General features: G+C 38.3%; 1 protein-coding gene across 1 annotated transcript; it reads right to left on the minus strand.

Moving 5' to 3' along the window:
- Positions 1 to 390: 390 nt before the first annotated feature.
- On the minus strand, positions 391 to 11,437 carry synj2bp (synaptojanin 2 binding protein). Its single transcript, XM_057858566.1, has 4 exons — positions 11,268 to 11,437; positions 6,284 to 6,420; positions 2,332 to 2,427; positions 391 to 1,740 (listed from the first exon to the last, which is right to left on the minus strand). The coding sequence occupies exons 1-4, from the start codon at positions 11,323 to 11,325 to the stop codon at positions 1,594 to 1,596; spliced, it is 438 nt and encodes a 145-aa protein (XP_057714549.1). The 5' UTR covers positions 11,326 to 11,437; the 3' UTR covers positions 391 to 1,593.
- Between the last annotated feature and the right edge of the window lie 275 nt (positions 11,438 to 11,712).

Raw genomic sequence — 11,712 nt, forward strand, 5'->3', positions numbered from 1 at the left:
TTTCCATTCCTCGTCACTCATTTTTGTAACATTAAATGATAAAGTCATTTGATTATTTCCAAAAGATACCGCGACAAGGAATACCTAGTTGTGTTTTGTCTGGCGGACGTGACTTAAGAGAACCAACAAAATCTCAACAGCAAACATTTGTAGCCCCCCACAAAACAACATCAAAGTCAATTATTGTCTGAAAATGATGTTTATCAATTTGAATATTAAATAGGTCTTTGTAGAGTATTTAGTTAATGTGGCTGATTTGCAAATCGTTGTATCAAGATTTTGTTGAACACAACGTCCTAATTTTTTGGCTGATGCGACTTATACTCTAGTGCGACTTATAGTCCGAAAAAGAACCGCACATAAAAAGGTTGTATGCACCAGGAAATTAATAATGAATTGTACAGTTGTCTGATGTAAAACACTTTATTGTCTTCTTTCCTCCTCCGGCATACAGCGTACAGTATTCACAATCAGCAGCAGAGTGACATAAAATGTATTTACAAGACGACAGATGAATAGAAACTTTCTGGACACGCTCCATGATTGTGGCTAGTGCAAAAATAAACCTTTTAAACCCATGAAATTTCCCTCTTACTTTAAGGAACTACTGACTCCGTGCTGCTCAATGAAGAGGAATGTACAAAGGAAGCATTTGGAAAAATGGCGGCGTACGGACAAAAACACAAATATTGCAGCGTCTTGAATTAATACGTAAAATTCAAAGCGCGCTGACTTGGTGACAAGGCGAGTTAATACTATGCATGTACTGTCTGGATACTAGTTGATCCTCTTTTCATTTGACGATGAAACTCTACATCTGTTTAACTCATTGGCTGCCACTGGGCGGCGACAGGCAAACGATCAAATTAAAATAAGAAGCAGTCGATCGCTGCCACCCCTCTCATTTCAATTGGATCGTTCGCCTGTCAACGTCAATGGCACTGGACATGATCATTAACTGCTAGCAACATTTCAACATTTGATATATTAATCGTAAAAAAATATGTTTACTAAATATATTTATAATCATCTAGAAATATGAAGAATCATTGCATTTGATGGCATTCGTTTGATCAAACGGGATTTTTGTTTTTACTACGAATGGAACATCCATATGATTTTCTAAGTTGAAAGTGAGTCAACAGCACCGCTGCAGGTCGCACCCTAGTATTGCATTCCATTTTTATCCACCAATCTGTCAAATTCGTCAAGAACCGACTTACATTTGCAAACATTGATAAAATGAATGCTTTACATTATTCAGTCCAGTTGAGCTTTCAACTAAATTCCTTTGATCAATATCATTATCAACATTGCTTTTTGACATTTTCAATAATTTACACAGAACTCAACTTCCCATAACCGTGACAGCACTCTTACAGGTCATGGGCAAGATATGCGCTGTTTTAGCCTCCACACACAATTGGTGAACTCATTGGCTGCCATTGACAGCAGCAGATGTCCAATCCATTTCAACTCTGAGGGGCTGGCAGCAAACGATCGCGAGTCGAAAAAAAAAATATATATAGTGTTTTTCTCTCCCCCTTCCTTTTTTTTGGTCTAAAGCAAGCAGTTGAACAAAAAAAAGCTTTGTTAAAATGGTCTTCTGATATGCCGGATGTAAACAAATGCCAGGATGACAGCGGCGGCTCCAGATAGCGCGGCGAATATTCCCAGATAAGGCGCTGGAGGTACATGCTCATCTTGGGGCTCAAATGGTCCGTTCGTATGATGGGAAGACTGCAAAAGCAGGGGGCGGGAAGGAAAAAAAAAACCAAAAACAATTCAGTTGCAACGATATTTCAATTTTATTAATTAATTTGATTTTTTTTAAAATTGCGGATGATTTAAAATATAATACGTATTTTTCCCTTGTTGCACAGAACATTTTGCCTCTATGCAATATACACTAAAGTGACCCACATTTTTTTTTTTTTAACTGCAAAGCACGCGCGTGTTATGTCTTCATACAAAATGCAAAACAAGCTCGGCAATTAATCCTTGTTTATTTATCTGTTTCCGATTGGGCTCAATTAATATCAGAGTTGGAGTTATTCAATGTATGAGTGTTGGAATTCCCCCAAAATGCAGACATCAGACCAAAACCTGACTCAGACCTTGAGTATTTTACACAAACGGCGATACATATTTTTGGAAGAACAAAAATGGTCTTTTCAGGAGCGCCGGAGTACCAGGAGGTGTAACAATAACAATAATTAAACACATGCTTGTATGACAACTACTAACATTGTACACTTGACTTCATACGGTGGTTGTCGGTACTCTGAAACTGCATGATGGGAGCTTTTTTAAAAGATATTTCCATTGTACCTTTTTCAGAACACGTAGCTCCACATCCTCCCCTGCTGTCCGGAACAAATCAACTGCAGCTTTGTGTGTCTGATCCTCAAGCTTGATGCCATTGATCTAAATGTAACCAAAAAAAGTTAATGATTTTGAAATGGATTTAATTTGAATAGTACTATGGTATGGAATAAATATTTCCTCGGCTTGATCACATCACTTTCAGAGGAACGGAATCAGGTGTAAAATGAGTTTTCAAACTGTATTCATTTATTTTTCAGGTATTAAGTCATTGGATGCCATTAACGGTGATAGACATCCAATCTGTTTTGACCATAAAAGTCAACCTTTGCAGTTGAAATGGATTTGATGTCTATCAATGACAATGTCAGTGAATGAGTTAAGGGCTCCAAGTAACAAAATGATCCAGTTGTATAAGGACATTGCATCAAAAGAATATATGGCACATTTTATAGTATATTTTTAATATTTACACTACAGAAACTAGCTTTGCAGAACAAAGAGAATGTCTGGTGAGAGCAAAAGTTAGGAAAATCACAACTGAGATCAAAACTAAAGTCATCCCATTTGATGACCAACTTCTTTTTTTATACACTGCTGGCCAAAAGCATTGGCACCCCTGCAATTCTGTCAGATAATGCTCAATTTCTTCCAGAAAATGAATACAATTACAAATGCTTTGGTAGTAGTATCTTATAATACAAATAAAAAACACAAAAGAGAATGAAAAAAAATGTAATTATTATTATTTTACACATAACTCCAAAAATGGGCTGGTCAAAAGAATTGGCACCCTTTGAAAAATCATGTGATGCTTCTCTAATTTGTGTAATTAACAGCACCTGTTACTTACCTGTGGCACATAACAGGTGGTGGCAATAACTAAATCATACTTGCAGCCAGTCAAAATGGATTTACCATTAAAGTTGACAACCTCTGTCCTGTGTCCTTGTGTGTACCACATTGACCATGGAGAAAAGAAACAAGACCAAAGGACTGACTGAGGACATGAGAAGCCTGAATGTTCCTGTGCCTACTGTGTGCAGTGTCATCAATAAGTGTAAAGCCCATGGCACTGTGGCTAACCTCCCTAGATGTGGACGGAAAAGAAAAATTGACGAGAGATTTCAACGAAAGATTGTGCGGATGGTGGATAAAGAACCTCGACTAACATCCAAACAAGTTCAAGCTGTCCTGCAGTCCGACGGTACAACAATGTCAACGCGTAAAATCCATCGGCATCTGAATGAAAAGGGACTCTGGTAGGACAACCAGGAAGACCCTACTTCTGACCTAGAAACATAAAAAAGCCAGGCTGGAGTTTGCCAAAACTTACCCGAGAAAGCCAAAAAAGTTTTGGAAGAATGTTATCTGGTCAGATGAGACATAAGTAGAGCTTTTTGGAAAAAGGCATCGAGTTTACAGGACAAAAAAAACCAAAAAAAAAACGAGGCCTTCAAAAAAAAGAACACGCTTCCCACAGTCAAACATGGTGGAGGTTCCCTGATGTTTTGGGTTTGCTTTGCTACCTCTGGCACTGGACTGCTTGACCGTGTGCATGGCATTATGAAGTCTGAAGACTAACAACCAATTTTGCAGCATAATGTAGGGCCCAGTGTGAGAAAGCTGGGTCTCCCTCAGAGGTCATGGGTCTTCCAGCAGGACAATGACCCAAAACACACTTCAAAATGCACTAGAAAATGGTTTGGCAGAAAGCACAGGAGACTTCTAAAGTGGCCAGCAATGAGTCCAGACCTGAATCCCAGACAACACCTGTGGAGAGATCTGAAGATGGCAGTTTGGAGAAAGCACCCTTCAAATCTCAGAGACCTGGAGCAGTTGGTCGAAGAAGAATGGTCCAAAATTCCAGCAGAGCATTGTAAGAAACTCATTGGTGGATACCGGAAGCGGTTGTTCACAGCTATTTTCTCTAAAGGTTGTGCTAGCAAGTATTCGTTTGTCCGGCCCATTTTTGGAGTTTTGTGTAAAATGATAATGATTTAATGTTTTTTCATTCTGTGTTTTTTCATTGCAAGCAAAATGAATGGTGATATTACTACCAAAGCATTTGTAATCTCAATCATTTTCTGGGAGAAAGTGAGCATTATCTGATAGAACTGCAGGGGTGACAATACTTTTGGCCAGCAGTGTATGTAGAATATATGTGTATATCTGTGTTGTTTTTGTTGACGATAACGAAAATATTTCGTCAGCGAACAACTTTTTCATGACAATGGCGTCACGATGACGCACTGAAAACCTGTCTTGGGAGACTAAAACATAACGAGACGGACGCCAGTTGCCGCCGGACGACACGAGAACGAGATGAATATTCGCCATAGTTTCCATCATAAATTCACAATGTGTGATATTTTCTTATTGTATGTGTAGTTAGAACGCATTTAGCAGCGTTTGGTCGTGTCACTTAAGTGATGTGCTGCCCCCCCCCTACACACACACACACAGACTTAAGCATGTGCCGATTCCAGGTTCCTTTTGTGAAACGTGTCAGGTGCTGTTTGGCAAGTTTTGTTTTCTTATCTTGGCTATGCCATGTTGCTTTAGCCTTTAAAGGTCTGTGCTGGGCGATCATCACACCCTAAACTAACTTGTAGCGTTAGCATAGCGTTCTCGTTAGCATTTAGCGCAGTCACTCAGTGTCTTCTTAAACTCTTGGAAAACAATTCACATACAGTTCGTGGCATCCAGGTGAGTTTAATTAATTGCAAATAATGGGCCGTTTTCCTGCTAAGTGTGTATTATCATCATGAAAAAGGTGATTTCCTTGAAGACTCTACAATTATGTGCTCGTCTGTCATGTTCATTCAAAATTGTTGGAAACCTTTATTTATTTATTCAGACTCAAACTTTTGAAGTTTATAGACGAAAACATTTTGAGAGCTGTCGACAAAAACTAGACGAAGACGAACATATTTTGAAATGACTAAAATATGAATAAGTCTAATAAGTATTTTTGTCGAAAAGACTAAGACGAAAATCAAAATGGCTGCCAGAAACAACACTGGTGTGTATTATATGTGTAGTTTGTTTGCAATCCTATTTTGTGCCGATTTGAAGAAGAAAAAAAAAAGTTAACGCTGTTGTGCAGCAACAATTAATCGATTAACTCGAGTATTCGATAAGAAAAAAATATTCAAATTAAATGTTGTTGCTTCGAGTGTTCGTTTAATTAAAGTGGCATTGTAATGGTATATTTTGAAAGGGTTTACATTTAGTTTTATAGATTAGGGTGGAAACACCACCCTCTGGTCTGCCTCATTTTACATGGCTGAATCAACTGCTCCCTGTTAAGACCAACATAAGCTAAGTTTTTGTTTGGGCTAATGTTTTTTAATGCATTCGTAATTTAGTTAAAAGGTATATTTAGTCATTTTTTGTGGGAATATGAATCTGAACCATTTGTTGGGAGCATTGTTAAAAAAAAAAAAAAAAATTTTAAACGTTAGTATTTTATAGCATTTCAGCTAGCAGACTTTTGCTATGTAAGTTGGCCCAATGTTCTTTTGTTGTACATAGATCCTCATTTATTTATTTATTTTTTTAACGTTTGAGGCTCATCCCAGGTATTTTAATTTTTCATGTTCCTTATCCGATTACTCGATTATTCGAACTAACTAGTTCATCGATTAATCGACTACTAAAATAATCGATAGCTGCAGCCCTATAATGCTGTACTAAGAACATTTTATGAGGCTATAAAATTGGGATTCCTTTTTTCACATCGCATCTGGATGTCCTTTTTTTTTTTTCTCTTTCTTAATACATTTTCGAGGTATCGGATGCTTAACATCAGGTGACTTGGACTCAAATGCAAAAAAATATGTGATCGGCATGTCCCTAGCATAGAATCCTATTTTTGAGTTTCAAACTCATATGGAGGGCTGTTGTCCAGCATTTTACAACCTAAACCAAAAGGTGTTTTTTTTTTTAATTTTACCGCCAAAATCCTGTCACCCTCCTCAAGCCTCCCGTCCAGCGCCGCTGCGCCATCCTCCTTGATTTTGGACACATAGATGCCGCAGTCATTGTCGATGTAATGCTGATCCACGCCGCCCACGATGTTGAAGCCTAGACCTGCAAAAAAAGTACAAACTGAATTACAAATGCCAAGCTCGGAGCCGAGAGGGCAACCATGAGTCCGGAATTAATTCATTGGAACAACAACTGAAAATTTGTCATCACCAGAATATACCTGCCAAATTTCATTGGAACAACAAAGTGAGCGAGCAGTTGTGACCACCCTACAAGCGGTTTAAACATTACGAAGAAGTGATTATAAGAGGATGACTATGATTAGGCTGAGTGACATGAAATCAATACGAAGTATAATTGTTCTTGCCCATAATATATAATCCTATTTCCCATTTTCAAAATCTTTTCTGTCTTTATTTACAGCTAATCTGAAGTATGACTGAACTGTGCACAAATTATTTTTCACTTTACCCAAAAATTGTCGACAGGCAAGTCAGGAAAAAAATAATCTACTATGTAATGATAGGTTAGGAAACTCAAAAACCAGAGTAACACAGTATATATTAGAGGCGTGTGAAATTTCCGATTCCTAAATTATTCACGATTCGGCCGTGGAAGATTCAAGAACGATTCACAAACATCCAAATTCTGATTATTTAATTATACCAAGTAAAGCGGAACTAAAACACAGTCAGCGCGGTCTTCGGGATGAATGAGGAACAGACCAAGCGTAAATATCATGTTCAACACATGCCGCTAGATAAAAAAAAAAAAAAAATATATATATCTGACTGTTAGAGGTGTGCAAAATTTCCGATTCTTAGATTATTCGCGATTCGGCCGTGGAAGATTCGAGAACGATTCACAAACATCCAAATTCCGATTATTGAAATATGCCAAGTAAAGCAGAAGTACGACACACTCAGCGCGCCGCGCAGTCTTCGGTATGCAATTAGGGACGGAGCGAGAGTAGCTAAACATCATGCTTCTCATTACCCGGCCCCTCGGGTAACGCCAATGCTCAACTCACGGCTCTAGCTCAACTCATGCCACGAGATAAAAAAAAAACAACAACAACATACCTGACTGCTGCCGAAAAGCTGCTACAAGCCACATTATGTTACGGTAGATATCATTTATATAGGACTAGATGCATTATAGCTTCGGTATCGTTACCAGCACATCTACAAAAAACTAGATGCGGGCGTTAGTAACGGCCGCCATCTTAAAGCAGTACACTTCCCTGCAAGGCTGTTGTTGCGAACCTTCCAAGCGAACCTAATTAACTTTTTATCTAAAATACTCCTAAATCGGTAAAATATTGACTTGAATCTATCTTTAAAATAGTTTTAAAACTTTCACATGTTGAAAGTAGACAAAAGAGAAATTATGGAATAACAGGAGCAATTTTAACAACTTTAATGGTTGATTCACAACGTTAAATTAATTGAAAGTAGTTTAAAGCTGCTGATATAGAATGGGGACTGGAGTTTTTTATTTACTGTTATTTTTGTATATTTGTTTACTGCTATATGTTAACTTGATACTGAAATAGTAGTTTGGTTTAGCCTGAGAGGATTTTTGAACAATTTTGGAACTAATGTACAAAACAAATTTAATTAAAAAAAAAGGGAGTGGGGTGCATCAATAATCGTTTTATAATCGAATCGGAGCCTCTGAATCGTAATCGTAATCGAATCGTTAGGTGCCCAAAGATTCCCAGCTCTACTGACTGTGGCTGACAGCCGCTACAAACAACGCCCAGTTGCTACAAAAATACAGCCACATAACGCTACGGTAGATATCACATATATAATAGAACTAGATGTGAAATGAGAGACGACGGCGGCGTTAGAACAGGTATAGAGAACTAGATGCGAAATGACAGACTTGCTTGCGTTAGTAAACAGCCGCCATTTTAAACAAGCATCTGTTTTAGTGAACCCCTAATTAACTTTTTATCTAAAATACTCCTTAATCTGCAATATCTTGACGTGAACTTTTACAATGCTCTAAACAAATCGATCAAACACATATTCCCACAAAAAACTGCTAAATACAGTGGGGAGAACAAGTATTTGATACACTGCCGATTTTGCTGGTTTTCCCACTTGCAAAGCGTGTAGAGGTCTGTAATTTGTATCATAAGTTCTCTTCAACTGTGAGGGACGGAATCTAATACAAAAATCTAGAAAATCGCGTTGTATGATTTTTAAATAATTAATTTGCATGAAATAAGTATTTGATACATCACAAAAATCGAACTTAATATTTGGTACAGAAACCTTTGTTTGCTATTACAGATACCAAACGTTTCCTGTAGTCCTTGACAAGGTTTGCACACACTGCGGCAGGGATTTTGGCCCACTCTTCCATGCAGATCTTCTCCAGAGCCTTCAGGTTTCGGGGCTGCTGCCAGGCAACACGGACTTTCAGCTCCCTCCATAGATTTTCTATTGGGTTCAGATCTGGTGACTGGCTAGGCCAGTCCAGGACCTTAAGATGCTTCTTACGGAGAAACTCTTTAGTTGCCTTGGCTGTGTGGTTTGGGTTGTTGCCATGCTGGAAGACCCAGCCATGACCCATCTTCAGGGTTCTCACTGAAGGAAGGAGGTTGTCAGCCAAGATCTGGCGATACATAGCCCCATCCATCATCCCCTCAATACGGTGCAGTCGTCCTGTACCCTTGGCAGAGAAGCAGCCCCAAAAAAATGATGTTTCCTCCTCCATGTTTCACTGGTTGGGATGGTGTTCTTGGGGTTGTACTCATCCTTCTTTTTCCTCCAAACACGACGAGCCGAGTTTAGACCAAAAAGTTCAATTTTGGTCTCATCCGACCACATGACCTTCTCCCACTGCTCCTCTGGATCATCCAGATGGTCAGTGGCAAACTTCAGACGTGTCTGGACATGCACTGGCTTCAGCAGCGGGACCTTGCGTGCGTGTAGGACTTTAATCCATGACGGCGTAATGTGTTTCTGATGGTTTTCTTCGAGACTGTGGTTCCAGCTCTCTTCAGGTCATTGACCAGGTCCTGCCGTGTAGTTCTGGGCTGATCCCTCACCTTCCTCATGATAAGTGATGCCCCACGAGGTGAGATCTTGCATGGAGCCCCAGAACGAGGCAGATCGACCGTCAAATTGAACTTCTTCCATTTTCTAATAATCACTCCAACAGTTGTTACCTTCTCACCAAGCTGCTTGCTTATTTTCCCATAGCCCATCCCAGCCTTGTCCAGGTCTATTATTTTATCCCTGATGTCCTTACACAGCTCTTTGGTCTTGGCCATTGTGGAGAGGTTGGAGTTTGTTTGTTTGAGCATGTGAACAGGTGTCTTTTATACAGGTAAGAAGTTCAAACAGGTGCAGTTCCTTCCGGTAATGAGTGGAGAACAGGAGGGGTTCTTAAAAAAGAACTAAGAGCCGAAATATTTACTAGTTAGTAATGTATCAAATACTTATTTCAGGCAGTTAAATACAAATGTATTATTTAAAAATTATACAATGTGATTTTCTGGATTTTTGTGTTAGACTCCGTCTCTCACAGTTGAAGAGAACTTATGATACAAATTACAGACCTCTACATGGCTTGCAAGTGGGAAAACCAGCAAAATCGACAAGGCAAGGCAAATTTATTTATATAGCACAATTCAACACAAGGCAATTCAAAGTGATTTACATCACATGAAGATCATGAAAATCACATTTAAATCAATACAACGTAAGAACCAAGACAAACGATCGCATTTAATCACAAATAGAATAAAAATAAATAAAAATAAAACAAAAATATAACAAAAACTACTACTACTAATAATAATTGAAATCAGCAATGGAGATAAGCACAAGAGGAATAGAAAGCAGGTAGCTTGAAATATATAGCCAGTTATGGATATGCAGTGCTAAACAAAAGCGTTTTTAGCCCTGATTTAAAAGAGCTAACAGTTTGAGCATACTTCAGACGTTCAGGTAACTTGTTCCAGAGGTGAGGAGCATAATAACTAAATGCTGCCTCACCCTGCTTGGTTCTTGTTCTTGGAATATGCAGAAGACACGTTCCAGACGACCTTAGGGGTCTAGATGTCTCATAGGAATCTAACAAGTCAAGCATGTATTTTGGTCCAAGGCCATTAAGTGTTTTGTAGACGAGCAGTGTACCAAATACTTGTTCTCCCAACTGTATACTTATAAACTAAATTACGAATGCATAAAAAAACATATTAGCTCAAACAAAAACTTACCTTATGTTGGTCTTAACTGGGAGCAGCTAGATTGAGCCATGTTAATTGAGTTATGTCATATTCACTGTTGCCACTAGAGGGCAATGTATACACCCATATTAATAAAAATGATGCAAACATTTAGAAACAATTACAACTCCAGTCTAATTACACGAATACTCTAAGCGGCAAAATTTGATTCGAAGCTTTTTTGTAATCGAATTACTCTGTCGAATAATCATTGCAGCACTACTACACATATAACTGTCATGATTCTGTTTTAATGGATATTATGTCAAACTATTTCTCCTTACCATTTCCCCTCAAAATATTTAAAGGGGAAAATGATTTTTTTTTTGTGCAAAATTATATAATGCTACCACTATTATTATCTTTTTATGTGTGGAAAATTACATATATATAATACGACTAACAAAAAGATTAATACTGAACTCGTGGCAAAATAGTTTTAGTAAGATGAGAAACATTTTACCAGCACATATTTATTAGTAGAAAAATAGGGTTCCAGAAATACCGCGTTTATGATCCACAACTATCCATCGGTTTGACTTCATTTGTCAGCTTGGATGCTTAAACAACGCTGACAGCCATTAGTTCGCTTGGCTTTTGACTACTTTGGCGAGTTAGGCATTAGCTTGGTAGCTTCGCCGCTAGATACGTAACTTAGCAGCAGCTAGGCTAAGCCCCGTTCCTATCAAATTTTCTTTACCTGCCGGCCCTCGCTTGAGTTTAATATCCAACGTCTTAGAAAGTAGAGAGCCGTTCATGGTTGTCGTGGAGGATAATGTTTAAAAGAAGAGGCACTCCGGGAGAAAAACTTAATTGTGTGAAGGTGAACTCATTGGGAGTCAGCGACTTGCTCGCGATGGCTCAAGATCAAGCGTTACGTGCGACTGCTGCCCCCTAGCGTGACAAGGGGTGATTTGGAAATTATTTTACCGGAGGAACTCGAACATTTTTAATTTTGGTCGTCGTCTCACCAGTGTTTAAAAACGTTTTTACATGTAATTTTACATTTCAAATCACAGCATAGGTGAAACAGAAAAATGTATTTTAAATATTTTTACACCTCCAAATTATGTAATATCTTGCTTTAAAAAGTATAATTCATGTGTCTATCATATTATTTGGTATTATTTAAAGTACTTAAATGT

Source organism: Corythoichthys intestinalis, chromosome 15, assembly GCF_030265065.1.
Source record: "Corythoichthys intestinalis isolate RoL2023-P3 chromosome 15, ASM3026506v1, whole genome shotgun sequence".
NCBI lineage: Eukaryota > Metazoa > Chordata > Actinopteri > Syngnathiformes > Syngnathidae > Corythoichthys > Corythoichthys intestinalis.

Bases quoted from the DNA above. Each gene is read 5' to 3' on its own strand.
- synj2bp (XM_057858566.1), bottom strand. From the start codon at position 11,325: ATGAACGGCTCTCTACTTTCTAAGACGTTGGATATTAAACTCAAGCGA. The intron at 6,421-11,267 runs GTAAAGAAAATT...CTTTTTTTGCAG, and splicing joins ACTCAAGCGAGGGCCGGCAG to GTCTAGGCTTCAACATCGTG. The intron at 2,428-6,283 runs GTAAAATTAAAA...GGTTACATTTAG, and splicing joins AGGGTGACAGGATTTTGGCG to ATCAATGGCATCAAGCTTGA.